General features: G+C 44.8%; 1 protein-coding gene across 4 annotated transcripts in view; it reads left to right on the top strand.

Moving 5' to 3' along the window:
• KIDINS220 (kinase D interacting substrate 220) overlaps nucleotides 1–23,843 on the top strand; it is an 87,109-nt gene that overhangs the window by 47,558 nt on the left and 15,708 nt on the right. For 3 of the 4 annotated variants that reach the window (XM_036262222.1, XM_036262223.1, XM_036262224.1), the window contains exons 23-25: nucleotides 11,552–11,730; nucleotides 13,224–13,450; nucleotides 15,454–15,567. In XM_036262222.1, coding sequence (XP_036118115.1) covers nucleotides 11,552–11,730; nucleotides 13,224–13,450; nucleotides 15,454–15,567 — 520 coding nt within the window. Of the gene's footprint in view, nucleotides 1–11,551; nucleotides 11,731–13,223; nucleotides 13,451–15,453; nucleotides 15,568–19,972; nucleotides 20,009–21,383; nucleotides 21,417–23,843 lie in introns of all 4 variants that reach the window. The other variant, XM_036262221.1, reaches the window with a different exon arrangement.

The following is a 23,843-nucleotide window of genomic DNA, read 5'->3' as shown; positions in this document are numbered from 1 at the left end:
AAAACAATTGATTATTTGTGAGTGAGCCTAAGAATGGCAGCCATCTTTCATTGCATTGAGATAGCTATTTTCTCAACAGGCACTGCGGATGCCCCAGTTTAAAACATTTATATTAAATTCAGCATCTTTAGCTTTTCAAGTAGTGCTAGTTCTGCGCTCTAAGACACGTTTGTAATACAACGTCGTATTATGATATTTCTTCCGATATTCAGCCAGAGTTCTCCTAAGTTTACCTCTCAGTGCTCACTAACCACCTGCCTGTTTCCTTCATGTTCTGGGTGGTTATTACCTGACCCCCGGTCCCCATAATGTGGCCCAGATCAGATAAGCAGGGGTTTGTTTCTTTGCAAGTGGGCTTAAATTATGACTTTGAACAGCATGAAAAATTGGACACTAGTTAGATTTGTGGGGAAGTTATCTCCTTTGTAGTACAAAGTATATTCTTTGTATTGATGGTCTTTTTTCTTAATTTGGGTTTTGAGATACTATAAATATTTATTCCAAACACAGTCTCATACATGCTGTTTTGCTGTTTTTTATGTACAGTTTAGAATCTTAATGCGATTTCATCTTCTTGAGGTGACATGGCTTCTCTGTGGGCGTTTGTGTTGTCATCATTTTCTGTTTATTAACTTACTGTCTTCTGTCTTTATTCCCAAACACACTTGCCCTTAATGTATTTATAATGTAAATACTTTATGCCAGGGGTCAATATTTTATCAATATCTTCATTTTTTTACTATAGATGGCAATGTACTGAAAGAAATCGAGTTACTCTGTACATCTGCCAGAATTTATCACTCATTTCCCTGTGCGTCTCCCCTCTTGCAATAGTTGCTTATTTCTTAAGAACATTTCATTCATTATTTTCTAATAAAATGATGAACTTATAAGCCTAATTTTTGGATCATTTTTTAAATTGACTTTTTCTTGGGCTTGCCAGTTGCGTAGCCTGTCCCCCTTCCCCCATATTGAACCTCCTGATTGAGAGAGTGGAAGGTGGTTTCCATAGCATGAGGACTGGTAAGTACTGAGGACAACGAAGGAGTTGCTTGCAATGTTGAATTTGATGTATTAGTGTAAATGAAAGTGATGGTCATTGCGTATCTGATGGGGCCTGTGGATAAAGTGAAGCAATTGGTCAGAATTCTGTGTACAGGAATCAGGTTTATCTGGAGTCCCAGGCCGTCTGAGCATGGCTGCAGCCCCTCCTCCTGCCATCTGCCATGATTTCCACCCTTCTGCCCCTGCCCACTCTCCCCTCCCCCACCCTGTTCTGGTCCCATCCTAAATGCCACTGCCTCAGGAAGCCTGGTGACCAGGCTTACCCTGTTCTCTAAGGTTTTATCAGATGTGCTCATTGCACACCGATAGGTTTTTTAATAGCACTTACCATAGTAACCCTTTTATAAATATTTGCATTGCTATTTCTTTAATATTTGTTTCCTGAACCAAACTTAACTTCATGGTCTGTAACTTCCTTCAGCTTTGCTGAATTCCTTGCCTCTAGACATTCATGGGATAGAGTATTCAGTAGTGAATATTTCTGAAAGAATAAAGACATAGCCTGGCTGGTGCGGCTCAGTGGTTGAGCGTTGACCATGCACCAAGAGGTCCCCGGTTCGATTCCCGGTCAGGGCACATGCCCAGGTTGTGGGCCCAGTCCCCAAGGGGGGCGTGCAGGAAGTGGCCAGTTGACGTTCTCTCTCATTGATGTTTCTATCTCTCTCTCCCTCTCCCTTCCTCTATCTCTGAAATCAATAAAGAAAAAAAAGAAAAAAGAAATAGGATGAGGCCCTGGCCAGGTGGGTCAGTGGGTTGGAGTGTCATGTCATACACCAACAGGTTGAGGTTTTGATCCCCAGTGGGGGCATGAACAGGAGGCAACTGATCGATATTTCTCTCCACATAGATGTTTCTCTCTCCCTCACTCTCTCCCTTCCTCTCTTTCTAAAAATCGATGACAACATATCGGTGAGGACTAAATAAAAGAAAAGAAATGTGATGATATTTGCATTGAGAAAGCCTGGATTGGAGGGAGGTGGTAAATGAGAAGCCACATTGTATTTTGGAAAGAACACTATCCACATAGACATGTGTTCTTTGACTCTCGCTGTGGGTAGACCGTTTCCTTCGTGGTTACCCCAGTATACCCCCGTCAGGCACACGCACCTCTTCAGCGGACAGATCTGGGGATGTTTCTGTCTGTGTCGGTGATGCTGACGCCGGTGCTTTCATGGGCATTTCCCTAGACCGTTCAGAGCAGCGGTCGGTCCGGTCTCCTTACATCATCACCCTCTTACGAACGCGCCGCGGGAGCCGCTTCGGATCAGCACCCCCAGACGGGCCTCGCTCCAGCTGCTTGCGGGGGCTCGGTGGTCTCGCTGGAGAAGGCTGGGGCACTTGGCTGGACTCCGTTTTTGTTATGGTTAACATTTCGATTGTGTTCATGTAGTTGATTATGTGCCAGACACATGTTAATAAGAATACTAGCTAATATTGCTCGAGCCCTCGATGCATGGCCACACGTGGGATTCCATTCTACTGGACTGTGTCCTAAGTCTGGGAGGCAGAGTGGGACACCTAAGGCCCCGCAGCTGGGACCGCTGGAGCTCCCCAGGCCTCTTCTGAAACCCGGGGGCGGCTGTGACCACAGAGAGGCAGCTGTGGGTCTGAGACATGCAGACCTAAACGCTTTTTTTTTTAGCTCCAGATTTATCAATCCATTTTCAAATGGATAGTGGGACCATTTATTATGTGTCAGTGGGAATTTTGCAGCAGATAGAACTTTTTCCAGAGGCTTGAATATTTCTTTTTTATTAAAAAATGCAAATCTCTTACCACCATATGTAAAAGCCCAAATAAATGCTTTATTCAGTTCTGATTGTGTCTGGTAACTGCAATAGGTTTGCCTGGAGAGCTTGAACAACTCAGCTGTGATGTTTCACACTGAAACAGCTGGTGCATCAGCTTGATTCAGCCTTTATGCCACTTTTATGGGTGCCAAGGGCCTGTCATTCCTTCCTAGGTAGCTTTTCAATAGCTTTTCTTCTGCTTTTAATAGGGTAGAATTGATTTTTAAAATATATTCCCATTTAAACTTGTCATGATGCAATTGTTAGTATTTTAAGCTAATGTAGAACAAAGAAAGAATTTTAAGTGTTCCAAAATTGTGTGTTTCTAACTTCAGTGTGAAAAACTCAAGTATATTTAACTATGGCTATTTGAAAACAGAAATAACAAAATCCGTTTCAGTAATATATATAACTCAATATGTAAAAAATCATTTCCCTTGCAGATTTATAGTTTATTTTATAATACAGTAAGAGTATTATACATGTTTACATTTTTAAAGAATAAATCTGATTATTAAAGGATTCAAATTTACCAACACATTAAATATACTTTTAGTGATCAGGTAGAGATTGATTTTTTTTCCTGGACTTATTTTGTTCCAGCAGAGGTTTGGTCTCAGAATTTTTTTAGGTTCTTCACAATATGAGGAAACACAAAAGTGCTGCACAACAGAAATGCTGGCTGATGGAAGGGCTCCGGCGAGGTGCTGACCCAAAGCCTCGGCGAGTCGTCTGTTAGCAGTATCCATGAGCTCCACAAGATGGCAGTGTCTCACTGAAGACAGCCTTAGCTGGGTCAGCCAAGAAATGAGGCCGAGTGTGTTTTGCTGGCCCTTTCACAGCAGAAAAACAAGCGAAACACTGAGTTTAGAATATTTTAAACTCTCAAGATCAATTTCCATATCTATTTTTTTAAAATGGCTTTGCAGGAAATTTGTAAGCACTGAGAATCATGATTGTAGGCAAATGAAGTAATCTGATCCTATGGCATGGTTTTTAAGTTTAATAGTGCCCATTTCTCCTAAAATTCTTTTAAGTTGACTCTCGGGGAAAGGATGAACATGAAAAAACGGTCTTTAAATTGATGTTATGAACTTGTATTTACATTTAAAAATATTAAATCCTAAGCATTGTAGAATTTGGAGTCTATACTCATTAATCATTAATCTTTAAGATAACTTGTGTAGCCCTGGCCGGTTTGGCTCAGTGGTTGGAGCGATGGCCTGCGGACTAGAGAGTCCAGGGTTTGGTTCCCGCTAGGGGCATGTACCAAAAAAAAAAAAAAAAAAAGGATAACTTGTGTAATAAAGGTTTGGCTTTCATCTGAGACATATTCAAGGGCAGGCTTTGAATTTAGTGCCTTCATTCTCCATGCCCGTTACTCAGAGTTTCATTGCAAAATATTTGCTTTCTATATATAATTAATGTAAAACTTTCGAAGAGTTCTTAAAGGCAACAATAACGTGAACATTTATTATCACTTGGTAGCACCTGATGGTAGTAGTGCTTCGCAAACAGCTATGGAAAGTGGATCGCGTTTACTTTCATTGGGATATTTGTTAATACCGTGCCATAGTATACACTCCTCATCTCAGATCACGGGCTTTGTTTTTCATGATGGACACTGCTGAGTCGGCTGTAAATGGTCTCGCCTCTCTTCCCTCTTTGCTGAAGTCCTCCCTGGAATTGCGGTTGTGGCCCGCATCCCAGTTCCCTGAGCGCGGGCAGCTCCCCACTCCAGCCTTGTCAGGTGAAATCTTACGCAGAATCCCAATAAATAAAGCAGAATGAATATAAACTAATTGACTCAAATTATAACATTTCCTAATAAATTCAGTTACTGAGAAAAATGAGCTGTTCTGAAGAATATTAAAATGGGAGCGAGTGTGTGTGTGTGTGTGATTTGCAATCCTGCATTGGTTTAAACATCTTTGTTCCTCTACTTAGGGTTGGTAATCGAATATCAAGAAAATGCTAAATTCTAACTAGAGGCGGATGTTCCCAGTTTTTCAACGTGCTTTGCAGTTGTAAGCTGTTTTTTGTTAATCTGATCCAGAAACTGGAAAGATTAATTGGGGATTTTACTTCATAGATGAATCACCAATATAATCTTAGAGATGCTCCCTTTTTTTTTTTTTTATAAATAATTGAAGTGTTGGGTCTGCTTCTCCACCCAGTCTGGTCACCTGGGTTTCTAATTACCGTGTAGTTTTCTGACTGGTTGTGACAGTCTGTGCTCTGGCATGGAGTGGGGTGGTGTAGTTGCTTGCATAATTCTGTGAACCAAAGAGTATTGGTCTGGATTAACAGGAAAACAACAGGGAAATTTACATATGCACGTGAAAGTGGTGGAGAAACTACTTGTAAGTCTGAAAAAAACTGATATCAAAATCCATGTGACCTGGTAACACAGGCGTATGTGTTGGTCTTCTTCAGTGCCTTAACTTTCAGTCTGTAACAGATTCTATTTTATTATATGTATATTTAAAATTTTTCATTTATGGTTGACATTCAGTATTATTTTGTATTAGTTTCGGGTGTATAGCATAGTGGCTAGACATTTATATATCTACAGAATGCTCTCTCCAGTAGGTCCAGCACCCACCTGGCACCGCGCGCAGTTCCTGTGGTCTTATCGACGATATTCCCTGTGCGGTGCCTCACAGGCCCGCGGCTGCTTGGGGACAAGTTAGCTCTGCCAGTGCCTTCTGTGGCAACCCAGACAAGTCCTTTCATGGTTTGGGTTATTTAACCCCAATTAAACCATCTTTAAACCCATAAGTCAAACCCATTAACTACTTGAAATCAGCAACAGACCGAAAGGTGTGGCACGATTATATCCTCAGTGTGCACAGTGCCTGGTGGTCTTCCCGCTCGTTACTGGACAGGGTGCCTGTGAGTGCGACAGTGCTCTGTGGCGCTGAGGCAGGCTCACGGTGACGCCGCGGGCACGGGCACGCCTCGCCGTGGAGCCAGCTCTGCCCACGCGTGCAGAGGCCTCTGGTGTCCCTCTCACACCCTCGAGCGCTGCCTGCGCCCAGCCGGGCCCTGCCTGTGGGCAGCCTGCGCTCGGGGCTCCTGCGTCTGGGGCTTCAGCTGCGGCCGGGAAACGGCCTGTCTTTCCGGCCCCCGGGCTTCCGTTCTTCCCACCGGGACACGAGAGGCAGCTCCCGGAGTCATTACCACGGTGTTTTTATGAGGATGTACGAGTGGCTGGAGCCTGCGGGAAGGGGCAGAGGCCGTGCTCACGCAGAGGGAAGCGCATGGCTGTGGACACCGACACTGTAGGAGAGCTGTCTCAGCAGCCTGACCTGACACCTTGGGCGAACTAGAAAAAGAAGAGCAGAGTTTAACATTTCAAAGCTAGCAGAAGGCAAGAAATAAAGGTTAGAGTTGAGATCAATAAAATAGAGAATAGAATAGTTATGGTGAGAATTGGTGGGACCAAAGGTATTACTTTGCAAAGATAAGCAAGATTGACAAAACTTTTGCAAGACTGACTGTAAAAAAAGAGAAGGCCACACATAACTAAAATCAGAAAGTGTGGACAATACTATCAATCTTATAGAAATAAAAAGGACTGTAAGAGAATGTTCAATGAATGCAGAAAAGTCATTCGAGAAAATGCAGCACCTTTTCATGATAAAAACACTCAGAAAATGGGAATAGAAGGGACCTTTCCTTGTGGTAAAGAGCATTTATAAAAACCCACAGCTACCGTCATTCCCAGTGGTGAAAAACTGCAAGTTTACCCCCCAAAGACAGGAACAAGACAAGAGTGCCTGTGTTCCTTGACTATTACCCCCAAATCCATATATTGGGTTTGTGATAGTGTTTGGAGGTAGGGTCTTTGGAGGGAAGCGGGTTCAGATGAGGCGATGAGGCGATGAGGGGAGACTCTTCATGATGAGCTCAGCCCTGAGGAGAAAGACCGCGGACGCAGCGCCGACTGGGACGAGGGTTCTCCTCAGATCCCGACTGTGCGGGCCCCTGAACGTGCACACCCAGGCTCCCGAGGACGGTGGGAGATCAAGGCCGTTTAAGCGACTCGTCCCGGTGTTTGGCTGCAGCACCCGAGCTGTCTCACTGGGAGTTCTAGCTGGCGAGTTAGACGAGACACAGGAATAAGAGGTCTCAGTGGGAAAGACAAAGGAAACTGTCTCTGATGGGGAGTGACATGATCCTGCTTCTGGAAGTCCCCGAGAAGCCACTGCAGACTACAACACTGATACGTTAAAGATCTGAGTAAGTGGAAGATATCTGTGTTCTCGGATAGGAGGACTAAATACTGCGATGCTGCTATTAGCCAAAGTGCTCTACAGATCAGTGCAGTCCCTATGGAAATTCCGGTAGCTTTGCTTTGCGGAAACAGAAACCTGATCTTCAAATTCATATAAATTGCAAGGGACCCTAAATAGGCAAAACAATCTCAAAAAAGAATAAGTTGGAGAACTCTCAACATCAAAATTTACCACAAGCCCCGCCGGTGTGGCTCAGTGGATTGAGCCTTGTCCCAGGGACCTAGTTCAGTTCCCGATCAGGGCACGTGCCCGGTTTCAGGCTTGATTCCCAGTAGGGGGCGTGCAGGAGGCAGCCGATCAGTGTATCCTTTCACTTCGATGTTCCTCTCTCCCTCTCCCTGCCTCTCTAAAAAAAATCAATAAACACACACACACGCGCACGTGTGTGCGTGTGTGTGTGCGCGTGGATCTCCTGGCATGAGGATATAGACCAGCAGAATAGACCTGAGAGTCCAGAATAAGCCCGTGTGTCTGTGGCCAGTTGAGCCTGGACAGGGGTGCCAGGCCCGTTCAATGTGGGGAAGAATAATCTCTTCAACAAATGGTACGGGGACAACTAGCTCCCCACGTGTGAGAGTGCAGTGGGACCTGTGTCACATCACATACAGAAATGACTCAGAGCGGGGCGTCTCGTGCTTTCCCAAGTTCAAGGTGTTTCTATAGGAGAAAGGATAACTGAAGCGAAAATTACTTTAAAAGGATAAAGGTCATTGGGAACAATGCCTTTTCTTGTGTAGTTTATTAACTCCACAAATATTTATGGTAATAAGATAGTATTCTGTGCTAGGCACTAGAGATGCCGTGGTGAACAAAACCACACTTGTTCCCAGCTTTAATGGAATTAATGGAATTTACAGTCTAGGGGGGAGATAGACATTAATAAAATAATTCCACTAATGAATGTAACATTCCAGTAGTGATGTGTGGTATGCCGGAAAGCTCTGTGCTCGGAGGGCTTGTAACAGGACCACCTGGTCTCAGGGAGGGCTCCCCTGAAGGGGCGGAGCCGTGCTGCAGGGTGGTAGGTGCTGGCCGGTTAAGGCAGCGGGAGAGCGTAGGCAGCTCCCGTCTGAGGTTTGGGCTGTCTTTCCACAGAGAGCAGTGGGCTTAACAAGGACGGCACTTCAGCTTTTGTTTCTGAACCTTTGCAGCAAGGCCGAGGGGCCGTTTTCTGTCTGTCCATCTGTCTCCCAGAACCTCCAAATGCTCTGCACAGACAGTATTTAATAAACGGGCATTCACTGATGGAAGTATTTAAAAATGTACTAGATGTTAAATTTGCTTCAAGGTAATAAAAGTCTGAGGCAGTTAAAAGTTTTTCCTGTTTAAATTTTTAAAGAAAATTTATCTTAATTTTTAACCTCTCATGATCAAATAACGACATTATTAGGCAGCTACTGTTAGATAAAACATGATTAAATAGTGCTGTCTCCATAAATTATGCTCTCAGAACCTGTGTGTTTTTTGATTTAAAATAGATTTTTTCCCCATGTAATTTAAAAACCTCATTTTGAATGGGAGTAATATGAATGGCTTATGTAATTTCTGCCAAGGAATTCGTATGGACTAACCACTGTCACTTATAAGCAGATGCTTTTACCTGCGCTGATGTTGGCGTGGGCGATGCCTGGATGGGTCCCGTGGAAGAAATCGCCTTCCAGCGAACCGGCAGCTGTCGGTGCCTAGAGTTTGTGATGTTCTCTGTGGGCCGTCCGACTGCGGGCAACGTTAACTCACATGGTTCCTAATGTTGGAGAGTTAAATTTACTCTTAATTGAAAAGTGAATTTGCTTAAATTCTTTAAATACTAACCTTGGAAAAATATCTGGGGAAAAATAAAGGCACATATGATTTTGGTGGCCCACTGCCAAAAGCTTATCATTCACATCAACATCTCTTGAGTAGAAGAGTTGAATGTATTGAGCACAAGGGTTGGACGGGGACTCCCGTCTGGGAAGCAGCCTGCTGGCCGGCCGGAGCGCTCGGCTGCTGGACCACACTGTGCAGGCGGCTCGTGTGGGGCGGCTGAGACCCAGCTCCTTTGTTCCGTGTGACTCGTCCGCTCTGTTCCCATGGACAGCTTTCTCGCTGCTCTTAGTGTTTTGTGTTCAACTCCTAAATGGATGAACTACCTTGTTACCTGTTTAAGCTCTGATTTTGGGCCACTTCTGCAAATGATCCTGTGCGACCAATCTCCCAAGTTTTCCACTTCATTTGAAATGTATTTAATGACCAGTTTGAGTGCCATTTGTTAGAATGGGCTTTCGGAGGGCTTTCTGTTTCACACGTGTGTGCCGGGGTCCGTGAAAGGGACTTCTGAAATGTGTGGAAACAAAACCGCTGTTCTGAGATTCTCACTGGCACCCTCCTCTTTCCTTGTTTGCAAATTTGGTTCTCTGGATTTTCCCTTTGAGCTAGTAGCAAATATTGGGTCTTAGCAGTAAAGTGCCAGTCCCGAAGAAATAACTGTAACTAATAGTAGAGTAAGTTCCCAATTCACTTTTTGAAGGGTTTGAAAAATCTTACTGCTCCTCAGAAACTGTAAAATCTAACAGGTAATATTCTTGACTAATTGGTAGTTGAGTGTTTTGAAGATATGTCCAAATGCAAAGTGATTTTTAACAGCTTTATGAGCTATAATCGACATACAATAAAGTGCCGTATTAAAATTGTGCAGTTCCACAGTTTGGGTATATGTATGTATTTACCCGCAAAACCTCCCCAACGTCAGGAGAGTGGGTACCTCTACCGCGTACCAAAGATTGCTCCTGTTCCTTTGAGACCCCTTCCTGTCTCCTCTCTCCCTGCACCCCCGACTTCTCAGGGGACCGCCCTCTGCTGTCTGGTACTGTGGGTGGTTTCCGTTCTCTGGTCTCAGCATGAAGACCGTCAGCTGTGTCCTCCTGGTTGGTGGGCTCTGTCACTCAGTGCGATTGACTGTGAGACCGAGTCATACTGATGCGGGTGTACGTCAGTCCATCCCTTTTTGCTAAGTGGTATTCCGTCACATGGATGTACCGTGGGTTCGTTGTCTCTCCGTCTGCTAGTGGACATTTGGGTTATTTCTGGTTTTGTCCCCACCTCCTTGTCCGTGATGCTGTCTTCCCTGTGTTCTACCCCTTCCAGCTCTGACTGGCTTTCACGCTCTGCCTCGGACGGCACAGGGCCTTCACGCAGCAGGTGGAACCAGATGGAATTGTCAATATCTGACCTTTTGAAACCTAGAAAAATGGCAGTTTTACATAGTTTGATAAAAAAGTGTTTACCAAGTATTTTTTTTTTCTTTATCCTCACCCGAGGACATTTTTCCATTTTTTGCTCAGGTAGAGCAGGAGGGAGAGAGAGGAACAGAGAGAGAGAGAGAAACATCGATGTGAAGGGACACATCGAGTGGCTGCCACCCGCACGACCAACCAGGGCCGGGGACAAACTGCAACCGAAGTACGTGCCCTTAGCGGGAACCGAACCTGGGTCTCTCCGGACCGCAGGCCGACGCTCTAACCGCTGAGCCAAACTGGCCAGGGCGTTTACCAAGTATTTTTAAAGAATATTACTTTTTACACTTAAGACCTCTGCCTGATACAGAATTGTTTACCAGATGGAATTGTCAATATCTGACCTTTTGAAACCTAGAAAAATGGCAGTTTTATATAGTTTGATAAAAAAGTGTTTACCAAGTATTTTTAAAGAATATTACTTTTTACACTTAAGACCTCTGCCTGATACAGAATTGTTTACATGTATAAACTCAACTCTAAAAATTCTGTATAATAAATATCATCATAATATTTAAATAGTAGGTGACATATTAATTAGTAGTTACTATGTCTGTTTGATAAAATTATGTTCTCCCCACTCTATTTTTCTGTATTCTTCTGCCTTAAAAATATGCTTCTATAGTAGGTATATATTTCTTTTACAATAGAAAATAAAACTTTTTTTAAGAAAAGGAAAAACCTGTGCTAACTTTCTAGTTTGTGTAATTTATTCAGAAATTATTCTTTATTTCTTCTTTTCTTCACAAAGACAAGACCCAGGGTATACTGTAATAAGCGCGGACCTTAGAGTCCGTCACATCCCCGTCTTGTGACGTGTGGGCGGCTGTTTAAGTCGTCCGAGACCTGTCGTCCTCATGGCAAACGGTGGCCCCTTGGGTTTCGCTGAGAGGTGCTTGTCGCTGTGTTTTCCTGGCCCCACTTGTTACTCTGACCTCACTTGTCACTTTGGCAGTTTTGTAACTATACCTCCTATTTTTTTCCTTAAAATTTTTTTAATGACAGCAAACTATGGTAATGTATTATTTATTTTTATAAATAACAAATTTTAAGTTATGCATACAATTTGCCTTTCTAACAGTGACGTTAATGACCTTTTCCATTTCTTTCTTGATTGAAGAATATCAAAGAATATTCCAACAACAAAAGATGTTGAGCCACTGCTTGAAATCGATGGGGACATCAGAAACTTTGAAGTGTTTCTATCTTCGAGGACCCCGGTTCTAGTGGCTCGGGATGTGAAGACTTTTTTGCCATGCACTGTGAACCTGGACCCCAAACTACGGGAAATTATTGCAGGTGGGTGTTCATAGTGCATTGAATTTTTCATCTCTGAAGTACTCAAAATTTTCCTTTTTGTTAATCCTCACCCAAGGATATTTTTTCCATTGATTTTTAGATAGAGTGGAAGGGAGAGAGAGAGAGAGAGAGAGAGAGAGAGAGAGAGAAACATCGGTGTGAGAGAGACACATTGATTGGTTGCCTCCCAACCGCGCCCCAGCTGGGGTACATGCCCTTGACCAGGAATCAAACCTGTGACCCTTTGGTGCAAGGGCCGATGCTCTAACATTGAGCCACACGGGCCAGGGCAAAAATTTTCTTATATTTAACTTCTTAGCTATATAAGTTTCTCCTGCTGCATGAGACCCAACAATTATTGAACCAATCTCTACACAGGAGGATTAGTGATTGGGAGTCTCGGCATCCTTTTGAGAATGTTAAGAAAATGTTATTTGGCCCTGCCAGGTTTGGCTCAGCAGTTAGAGCATCGGCCCTCAGACTGAAGGTCATGGGGTTTGATTCCAGTCAAGGGCATATACTTGGGTTGCAGGTTCAGTCCCTGGCCCTGGTCAGGGTTGTGTGGGAGGCAACCAAGTGATGTGTCTCTCTCACATTGATGTTTCTCTCTCTCTCTCTCTCTCTTTCTCTCCCCCGCCCTCCATTCGTCTCTATCTAAAAATCAATGGATAAATACCCTCGGGTGAGGATTAATAACAACAACAAAAAATGTTATTTATTAAACTCACTTTACTATGTTTCCCACCCACACACCTGAACCCTTACTCAGGTTTCTTTAACGTTTAGTCACCGCTTTCGGATGTCAGTCCACTGTGACTCTTCTGTCACCAACCTCTGTTCCTAACAGGGACCTCCACCCAGAGAGGCAAGGAAATCTTGGCATCACTTTTAAATTTTAACTTGGGTTTGTGGACTGGAGTTTGGGGAGTAACTGAAGTGTTGGAGGCACCACTAGGTACTTGTGCGTACATACAAAACCTTGGCTGAAGCAGTTTTCTGTGTGACACGCGCTACTGACCCGCCTCTGAGTGTCCAGGAGTTAGGAGGAGAGAGCCCGGGACCCCACGCGCACTCTGCGGACACCTGCCGTAAGGCTGACGTCGCGGCGGTGGGACAGGGACGCATCTCCCAGCCCCAGTCTCGGCCGACATTGTGCTCATTACCACCAGGCAGGCGTCAGTTGTTAAGAGCTGCTAACACTTACGAACCTATTGTTAGAGTAGCACAAACAAATACCTTGAAGGGTCAGAGGAAAATGGGTAGTTCTGGTGACTGAAGAGAAGGGTCCGATGTGCTCGGCCTTGCGCATCATGAAGAGCTTCTGTGCGGAGGAGCCGGGCTTCTTGCCCGGGGCTGCGGGCCGTCCGGCCGTCTCCTCCTCTAATCCAGTCGGCTCCTGGCAACAGTGTGACTCCTGCTTCTGTCTGGTGACGAAAGGACTGATACTGATGTCCTGTTTTCTCTTGCCTTCCGGGGCTCATTTAACCTTTCAGATGTTCGTGCCGCACGAGACCAGATCAACATCGGAGGACTCGCGTACCCGCCGCTGCCGTTGCACGAAGCCCCCCCCAGACCTGCGTCGGGCTACAGTCAGGCTCCGTCCGTCTGTTCTTCTTCCACGTCCTTCAATGGGCCATTTGGAGCGGGGGTTGTGTCGCCACAGCCTCACAGCAGCTACTACAGCGGGATGACGGGGCCCCAGCACCCCTTCTACAACAGGGTGAGGAGTGCTCGGGGCTGGGCTGTTAAGACCTAGTTCTGGGGAGATAGCAGAAGTTTGTTGCTTATGGATTCTGTTATTATTTTGAAACTGTACCTTAGCTTTAAACTAGGGCAAAAGTTAAGTTTAATTGAATATATATATAATATTTTAAAAATCAAAAGAATTTTTAATTTTAATGAGTTCTAGATATCAGCTGAGTGTGAATATTACCCGTGCCTTTTATTTATTGTCTTTTAATTCAGTAGAGTTGTTTTGAATGAAAGAAGGGAGTGAGCACTGTGGAGTCCGCAGTGGTGAGCAGAGGTTCTGTCCGCTGTGTTTGGTGCCGTGACTCATGTTGGCATCGGAAGCAGTGATGAGCACAAGTCTCTGCAGTAAACCATATTTAATATATAGTATAGCTTTTAAGTGTGAGATAATAATGGGAAACAGTGCTTGTAGGACTCAGGCATTATTGCCAAATAATAGCTCCGTAGCCCATTCTAGAGTCTTCTTTCAAGCTGTCTCAGTCACGTGTAAGAGAAGTATGCTAATTTTCTACTTGGAAAGCTGAAAGCACAATTAATTATCCTGGTGTTCAGACCCTGTCCAGTTTCTTAGGCTCAGGCTACCCTCACCGTAATGAGTAACACCAGCGCCTCCTGTAGGCAGACAGAGCCTGAACCCCAGGATTAGGCTTTCTGGAGCTGCCTCCTCAGTCCGTCACCATTTCTGATGTGTGTTGTCTCCCTCTCGAGCCCAGTTTGAGAAAGCATAGCGGCTGGTCTTTGTGAAACCGGTGTGTGTCTACGTCAAGTTCACCTGAGCTAGAAGAGAGACACCTTGAGAGCACATGTGGCAAAGAGGAATTCCAGAATTCAAATTAAATTTCGGTTTTTGAAACTGTTGGCCATATAAGTTATCAGCCACACGAGGCCCCTGACTGTCGGTCCATGACTCTGACGAGGAGAGGGTGGGACGGGGTCCCTTGCCCGTGTCCCAGCCCCGCGGGCTGCGCGGCGGCCGCAGTGTGATGCGCAGGTTTCACGCACGTCCTAGAGCTGCTGGGATGGACTGGAAATGGTTCCATCGACCACGAGGTGACAGTTGGACTTTTGAGACCATGAGTTTGTTTTTTAAAAAATTTCCACACCATCTTGTCTGAGACCTTGTGTCCACTCATTTCACATGCATAACAATCGTCATGCTTTATTTAGTATTTTATTATTTTTAAAGCACTTAAAGTTTTCTTATGTTTTTATGTCTAGTTATTTTTTACTCTAGTTATTTGAGGGTTTTTAGTCTGAAAGTAAAAGAATAATTTTCCTCAAATGGCAGGAGTATGAAAGGTGTTACTCGAGTATAATAAAGTGTGGGGAGTTTTAATCTCTGCGTTGAGCCCGTATAATCTGATAGCGCCTGTTACCAAGAAGCTTGTTACACATGAATGCCGGAGTCATAAATCTCACCTAAACAGTGGGCTCCCCAGTGAAAATACGCCTGCTTCCTTGGAAGACAGCGTAAACTCTAGGAACTTAGGGTAACATGTTCCTGGAGTCCATGCTGGGGTGTTTTCACATGATTGAGGTGTTTTTGGTGTTACTTAAAGACTGATCGTTTTTTGTTTTTTTTTGTAAGCAGTAGTTTTCTATTAAGATTCCATTCTGCTTTTTTACAAAAAGAGATTGTGAGTTAATATTTATAAATTACTTAGAACCTGACACATGGTAATAAGCCATACAGTTGTTAATGTAAAGAGAAACGTGTCAAATTATAAGGTGCAAAATTTTGCTTACTTAAAAAAAGCTTTTATTAAGTCAATAATATAGAAATTTAAATACTATGTCAAGTTTGGGTTTGATATCTTGTAGAATACGGGAAAGGCTTTTTTCTTTTGTTTTGTCACTTGCATTAAAAATCTGGAGTTGTATTTTATTGGTTAGTTTCATTTGATAAATTTCATTACACTTTGATTTCTGTAATTGTTTATCCCATTCTTTTGTTACGTGTTTTTTCCATAGCCATTCTTTGCCCCATACCTTTACACGCCAAGGTATTACCCTGGCGGTGCCCAACATCTCATCTCACGTCCATCAGTAAAATCGAATTTGCCCAGAGATCAAAGCAATGGCCTAGTAAGTATAAAAAGGGGTAACTACAGTATGATCTACTAAGGAACCTCTAGTGCACTAGAGTTGGGTTGTTTCCTTTCTGTGGTAAAATAATGCAACTTATTGTATAAATAGTTTTAGGAAACATAAGCTATTACTAACATAAAATGTATTTTGTTTTTATTTCTGTTAAATATCTATGGAAAGAAATGACTGCAGCCTCAGTGGATAGATGTTGAGTTGTTTACAACCAGCGTTTCTGGTTTATGATGTAGTGTCTGCTACCAGACTTGTAACACTGAGCCTTCACACCTGCTAATTCCTGGCATCTTCCTAGAGGGCGGGCATATACGGCATCTGTGTCTACGTTAGCCCCATTGCATAAACATCGGATGATCTAGTGAAAGAACATTTTAAGCTAATGGCAGAAATTAAATAGGATAAGGAAACTATTCAAATGTACTATTAAATCTAATCCAGAAAAATATATGTTTTTGTGTAACTGTTAGGTGTTCCCAATGATACAGTTAGTTTAATACTTTAAAAGAGAAAGTCCCTGTTAATGTATTTATTGTATAAATTAGGAGGCAAAGAGCGAGGACTTAACCTCTGTGTACATGTGAAAGTGTCCCTGAGGGAAAGTCGTCTCCCCTCCGAGTTCCAGTGTGTCACGCTGTCATTTACATCGTGTTCATCCAGTACCCCAGTCCGGCTCACCCTCACCTTTCTCCACACTCGTGTTTTGTGTTGCTAGGAGGTCATCACGGAGGACGCTGCTGAGGGGCTCCCGTCTCCCACGGCCTCCCCGAGGGTAATGCGCGTGGGGTGGCCGCAGCGCACCGCTTGGGCCGCGGTTACTAACTGCCTCGGGGCGGGCGGCAGCTCGTTCGGAGTAGCTGGCTACTAATGCCTGTTCCTGCAGTGTTCAGAAGCTGCTGTGTGCCCTGTTCCCTGCCTTCCCCTTCAGGTGGGTGGGCGGGGCCTGGGGTCCAGCGAGGGAGGAGCCTTCCCGGCGGCTCGGGGCATTCCACGGCGGTGTCCGCTCCTTCGTGGTGAGCTCTGTCCTCACTCTGCCTTGCCTCCTGAGCTTCGTGTGCACTCCACGTGCAGAACATTTTTGAAAATAGTCCAAATCACCCTTGAGACCACAGAAAGACACTGTGAACTAGATGGTGTAGACCAGAGATGGCTCTTCAGTGACTCATTCCTATCTAGGTGGCCACGGCTTTGGACCCCTTAGTGTAAATGCAGTGCTACGTTCTTAATGGTGTATTTATTAGAATAGTTTCCGGGTAAACACAGAGCTACTTCACAAGTGAAGGGAATTATTTAACTCCCTTTTCCCCAAAACCTTAAAGTGACTTTTAAATGGACTTTTATAGGAAGTCGCTTTGTTTATTTATTATTCAAGACTTTATACTTAATAAGAAATACATTTAATGTGATGAGCCTCAACAGAATGCTGTGCCGTGTAAACATGGTCGCTGTCGTCTGAGGCTGTGCTGAGCGTCCACAGCGGTTGGACTGGATGCGGCTCCGCATCCCGAGTGTATCCATACTGCTTTAGCGTCAGCCGTGCATTTGGGTAGACAAGGGCCTTTTAACTTGAGGTTTGAGTTAATGTTAGTAGGAGGGAGAAAGAGAACCATTTTGGTATGTTCAGTAAGGGTTGATGGTTGTTTTAAAATCATTATCTTTTTAGCTGATGTGTTTGAGTGACTTCAGTTATCCATGAATGATGGACACAATAAACCATAATAATCCAGTTTGGGTGTTGGAAGAATCTTGACTCCATGGATCATTAGCACTGTACACGAGAATGACTTATAGTTCAGTCAGAGAGCCTTCAGTACATAGATTTGTGCACACAGTGCACTTCTCTGAGCTAAAACTCCTCAGCACAGTTTGATATCTCAGAAAATCAGATACTGGGAAGAATTTGGTGGCCTAGGGACACAGACATGCTGGGACAGCCGCTGTTCCCATGCCTGAGAATGTGAGCGAACACGTCGCTAGAAAGTGCCTGTGGTTTCTTTCGGCCCGCGAGGGAGTGTCAGGCAGGGTTTGCAATGAGGTTTGGGGGAAGGGGAAGTAACAGTTCCCAAGGTGTGTTTAGAAAGAAGCCCAATAACAGAGAGCAAAGAAGTTCTGAATATATTAGTGCCTTTGTTTAGTGAAATAACCCTATTACCCGCTGTTCTTTTAATATTAAAAGATAATTTTCTGATCTGCTTAGTGAATAATAGATACTTACCCAGCTTTGCTTTTAGGAGATTAACAGGGACAGTAGCCTGTAGAAGACCAGCAGACGCAGCCGCTCAGTCCGAAGCCCAATGAAAGCAGTGGTGGAAATGGGGGAGGCGTCAGTCTTCGGGGCACTGGGATCTTTGTCCTGAACCAACAGGGACTAGTTAATACGAAGCTCCTTTAGCCTCATGGCTCACACGGCTCCTAGTCCTGGATGGAAGACTCCTGTGGGGGTCAGAGCTGCCGGGAGTCGCTCTGCTCACTCTGCTGTCCCTCAGGGGACCACCCGACGACAGGACCTGTTACGGATAAGTCAGGAGCTACACAAATATTTTTGGACAAATTGTCATTACAGACACAGAATAATGAGTTTAAAAACAAACACCAAAAAAAGCCAGACCATAAAGAGTTAACCAGCTACATAGTCTTTTCAGTATAGGTGGTCCCATCTTTTTTTACCATGAGCCATTTCTAATAAACCTTTATAAAGTAGATCCTTATGAAAATAATTGCATTTTCTAACATTTAGGAACACTGTAATGATTGTATCTTGTGAAGGCCAGCCAAGGACTTATCAGATGAATTACAGATATGTCCAAATGTTTCACAAAGGTGGGGATGTAAAATATAAGCCTCTGTGCTAGCTTTTCCCCCTATAATTTTATAGTAGAGAAAATATATGCTAAATCGTATAAAACGGGCAAAAAATAATATTGGACTAAAGATATGCTCCCAGAATATTAGAGCTGGAAAGAACCAGTATTTCTCGAACTTTTCAAGCAGAGAAGTCTTTTTTAGAAATGAGATCGTAATTAGAACTCCAGTTTATAAAACCAGGAGTAAAAGAACTCTGGCCCCCACCTTGGACTTGCCTCTCTTCTCAAGGGTTCTCTGAGATCCAAGTGCCCATGGGCAAGCCCTGCTCCACGGGACAGATGGACACTCGAGACTCGGTCAGTGGGCTTGGCTGAGTTGTTCAGGAGGGGAGGGAGCGCCCGTGTGGCCGAGAGCACAGCCTGGCCCAGCCCCCACGGCCGTGCCTCCTTGGCTGCTGTCCACATGGACGGCTGAGTCCTGCATGTGGTCTTCAGGTTCAGTAGACCTGGCTGATTAGCTGTTTGCCTTGGACAAAGCACTTAACTTCTCTGATACGCGGCTTCCTCAGCTGGGAAAAGCAGCCTGCCGCCCAGCCCCATTTAAGGATTACTCAGCCCTATATGCTTCGAGTCCGTAATTATTATTATTATTATTATTACCACCCGAGGCTGAATTCTTTGCATGGGGCTTTAAAGACTCAGAAACTAAAACTATTCATGTTTAAAAACCTTGTCTTAGTGCAAATACTCCCATCGGTTTAGATGAACTCAGCCTTTTATCTGTTGGTGCCTCCCTGGCCGAAAAGGCGTCGGTCGGTTGGCTTTCTTGGACTCTGGAAGGGCCCTCGGTGGTTTGTGTGCTCCAAATACTGCGCACACCTGGAAGCTCCCCGGGGAATGTCCGCTGCTGCTGCTCAGTCCAGCTCCCGCTGTGCGTTCAGGTCCTGCCCGACGTGGGAAGGACCGGTCTGGGGCCTGCCTCCCGCCAGGTCTCCTCCGGGCGTGGCTCGGCATTGCAGCGGCTCCTGAGCACTGTCGGGGCTACTTCAGGGTCATGGAGAAGCACTTTCCACCGGAAGGAAGGACAGAGCAGTTCGTTGCTCTTTATCCTGCCTCGGTTTAGCTCAAGGACTACCAGTGCCCTTGTGATGGCTCGCGGGTTTGGCGGTGTGCCGAGTGCCCATGTCCCCTGGGCGGGTGGGGCAGCAGAGGAACCTGCCCCCGAGCCTGTGGGTGGGAGGCTGCCCGGGGCAGCTGCAGGACCACTAGCTCACTCCGTCCTCAGCCAGCTGCTAGGTCCCTTGCCCGCTTGTCGGAGAGGCTGGTGAAGACTCGGGAGCACAGAACGGGCTGTGGGGAGCCAGGGGCCGACGGGCACGTCCAGAGTCCGATGGACACGGCTGCATTGATAACGGGTAAAATGAGGGTCTTGGTTCATCAAACCACCCGGTCAGTCGAGCGACCACGTGAAAAGTAAAAAAAGATGGGACTCAACTGTAGACCATTTTTATTTCCACCACTGGTTTAGAACTTCTAACGTGCTTTCCAATGAATATGCGTCCCAATCAAGTGTCTCTCGTTGTCAGGAGCGGCCTTGGCCCAGACAGTCACCGCCGCCGTGGGTAAGGCGTGGGCGTGGGCGTGGCGTGGGCGTGGGCGGCGCTCGTTTAGGGGCCCAGCGCCCCCCGGGTGCTCAGAAATGCATCTGCAGTCTTTCCCTTCGGGAGGGGATTCGCTTCTTCCTTCTTTAATTATATAATGAAAATTATATTCACTTCCCATGGGAAAGTCCTTGTGCCAGACTGCAACTCGAAGACAGCCCTTCCCGAGCAGGTAGCACACCACAACTACCTTGACTGAGAGGATAGTTCAAAGTTATAAAAAGTGACACGATCCTGTTCACTGCAGTCGTTTAATACTTTTGTTTGATAAAACATTGCCCTGAAAATGTGGTGCGAAACCTCAGCTGTCTACTTTGACCTAATTATTTTTTCTCATGTATTTGAAGAGTAAGTTACATTTTCCAACTAGGTTAACAGTGGCTTTCCTTTGTGTTCTGGGTCTTTTGTGGTAAACTGTTTTCCTGAGCACTCCCATTCGGTATTTTTTCTAGTCTCCACAGCTACACATGGTAACTTTCTAAAAACACCTCCTAATGTGAGGTTGGTACTAAGCTAGAAAGCAAGGTTCCCAGGCAGAGTGGGGGAGTGAGGGCGGAGGAGCTGAGGGCTGCCCGTGGCCAGCGCTGGGCATCGCCGGGCACCCCAGTGCCCCGCTCTCGGCCACTCCGGCGAGGGTGCAGTCTTCACCACCGGCCTCACGGCACAGAAATCGTGACTGCAGTGTGTCTGCTTTGAAGGAGAGTTTTTAGGGCTCCCTCCCAGTAGCCAGGTCAACCACAGCGTGTGGGTGTGCGCCATTCCCGCCAGGAGCTCCCGCACTGTGGGCCGCGGCCTGCCCCTTACCTGGCTGTTCCCAGTGCCTAGACCCGTGCCTCGCGCCCCAGGAGACGGAGCCCACGTCTTAGGAGTATGTCTTTGCACGTTAACTATAGTGTAGCTAGAGAATATTTCATTTTATAACATGATCGTGTGGATTCCAAGTATTTAGACCTTATTGAACTGGTCTGCAATAAATCGTTACAATTTTTTTTATCAGAATATTTAACAATTAACTTCAAACTTTTAGGTAGTAGGATTATTGACTTTTCATAACAAATTTGATTTACCTGGTTTTCTTGTTGAACGTATGGCCAATGATTTATTCTTTTACTAGAATATACATTTTGAGAGTGCAATTTTAAAATTACCAAGTGTGTTAATGAAATAAACTACTGTGTGTGTGTGTGTGTGTGTGTGTGTTGCTGTAGAAGTGGTCTGTTCAGAGTTATGGGAAGATAAAAGAATAACAGGATGCTGCCTGTGTTTATGATTATGTATTTGTATTTGATGTACTTTACGCTTGTGTCCTTCACTCTGTTTTATTCCTTCCTTAAAGCCGTGTGACTCTGGGTTTAACAAACAGAGACAGGTACAGAAACTTTCAGTGAATCTTACTTCTCCTATTAGACCGTTAGAAGCAATCACTGGCGACTTCCTGCGGGCTGTGTGTGAGTCTGCTCACTCTTGCCTTGTTTGTTCCAACCGCGGCTCGCTGGCTCTGCATGGCCCTCACCCCTGCTAACCAGGTCTGCGCTTACGTCATTCACTCACCGAAGATGTTTCAGAGTATAGCTTTAATCCACTTACAATGTAAAGCATTTTGTTACATCAAGGTAATTTCAGTCTGTTTTGTCGGCTTTCCTTTTGCCTGGAGCAGTTTTGATTTGTGTGCATTTTGACATTTATAGTTAACAGTTTAAACACACTAACATCTTTTGCATTCAATTTTTCACGTTAGAAAGTTTTTAAAAAATAAATTGTGATGTGTGCTGAAATGATCTGTTCCTGACTTGTAACAGGTAATTTTCAAGTAAGAATACATGATAAACTTTAAATAAAGTGTTTCTGTGTCATAGTAATAGGATTCGTTTTCTGGTATTTACCTGTTGAATCACTGCATATGCTTTTCCTGATCACTTTTGTACTGTTTCTTCTTACTTTCTTGAGGTTCATTTGGTACCAAAGTAATTTTATTTTATATGATTATTTTAGAAAAGACTGGCAGGTAATGACCATTTCTTCTTTATTCACAGAAGCATATTGTAACTTCCTAATTTATTGATAATTTACCCTTTATCTTGATAAAACTCAACTTACAGATAATTGAGTCAGACTACAGCTTTGAAAGAGTTATAGGGGTCGTATGTGCATGTGTCTGTCTTTTCTTCTAAAGCTTCTAGAAGGCATTCAGAGATCATGTATGTGGTTACACATCCCCAGTGAGGGAGAAAATATGTTTAAAATAATAGACAAAATGTGAGTTTTAGAGGAAATCATGAAAGTTAAATTATGTGGAGTTTTTTGTTTTAAAGAAAAAGTCTCTGCTGCTGAGCCCTCGTGTTCTCCGTGGAAAGGAGGTGCCGGCATGTTTCACCTCCCCGAGCTGACGGAGCCCATCTGTTTCGTGGCTGCTCTACTTGTCCATCTTAGCACATCAGAATGGAGTTCTTTTGAGATTAAAAACCACTTTTTACTTAAAATAATTTTAGATGTAAACAAAAGGTACAAAAATAGTATTTCCTTAATGTTAACATCGTTCATAACTAGAGTATATTTTTCAAGAGCAGAAATTAAAATTGGTACAATACTGTAACTAAACTATAGATTCTACTTGAATTTTACCAGTTTTTCACTCATGTCCCTTTTTGTGGTCCAGGACCCAGGTCAGTTGTGTTTGTTATTTCTCCTTAGAGTTCTCCTGTCTGGGACACAACCTCAGTCTCTCATGACTTTAATGAGCACTTTGAAGGTTGCGGGTCCGGCGTTCTGGGGCCACTCCTGTGAGGGGCCAGCTGCCGCCGCCTCCTGATTAGAAGCAGTCACACGTCTTTGGCGAGACAACCGCAGGAGTGAGCGGTTCCCTTCCGAGTGCCTCCTGTGGAGGGTCGGTGACGGGCATGGCTCCTCCCCCAGTGATGCTGAGCCTGCTCACTTGGCCACGGTGGTGTCTGCCAGGTGCCAACACTGGAAGGCTCTTCTCTCCCTCGTGATGAGGAAATGCCGTGGGGGAGGCACGTGAGCTCTGCAGACGCCTCTGTGCTCACACTTCTGCTCACGGGTCAGTGACAGTGACGCATCTGTGTGCACCGCTGGGACCGTGCCCTCCTCTGCCTCTCTGGGCTCTCCGTGGGAAAGCTGTCCTCCCTCCATTCCCTCGTTCGAGCAGTTACTTATGTCGCTGTGGACTCGTGCATATTTATTTTATTCGAGTTATAATCCAGTACAATCATTATTTATTTTGATGATAAAACTGTGATTTTTGAACCAAGAATATGTAAACAAGTATAAATATATCCAGAGAGAAGAGAAAGATTGAGGAATGGAAGGGTTTGAAAGACAGTATTAGTGACCATGTAAAAGACATACTGTTCAGCACTAAAACAGAATGAAGCACTGGTGCGTGCCCTGACGTGGGTAACCTGCAACACCGCTGAGAGAGAGAGGCCACTACAGACGGCCAGGGCTCTGCAGCCTGTGAACGGCCCAGACAGGCCGCCGGGACACTGCGGAGATGGGGCGTGGCCGGGGGCCGGCATGGTGTTGGAAGAGATGGGAGTGACTGCTGATGGGACAGGGATTTCTTCTTAGGGATGTGAAAATGTTCTAGAATTGATGGTGGTGATGGTTTCACAACTATGTAAATATGCTAAAAATTAAGAGAGAAAAGATAAAAACAACTGTGGTAATTAAAAACTTATAGAAGGAGGTAACATCAGCATCATGGCAAAGTGAGAAGACCCCTGTGTTTCTCCTCTTACAGTTACGATGAGTTAGTTGGACAGTGTGATCCAACAGA

This window comes from Molossus molossus, unplaced genomic scaffold, assembly GCF_014108415.1.
Source record: "Molossus molossus isolate mMolMol1 unplaced genomic scaffold, mMolMol1.p scaffold_m16_p_15, whole genome shotgun sequence".
Lineage (NCBI taxonomy): Eukaryota > Metazoa > Chordata > Mammalia > Chiroptera > Molossidae > Molossus > Molossus molossus.
This window is presented reverse-complemented; position numbering and strand designations above follow the sequence as displayed.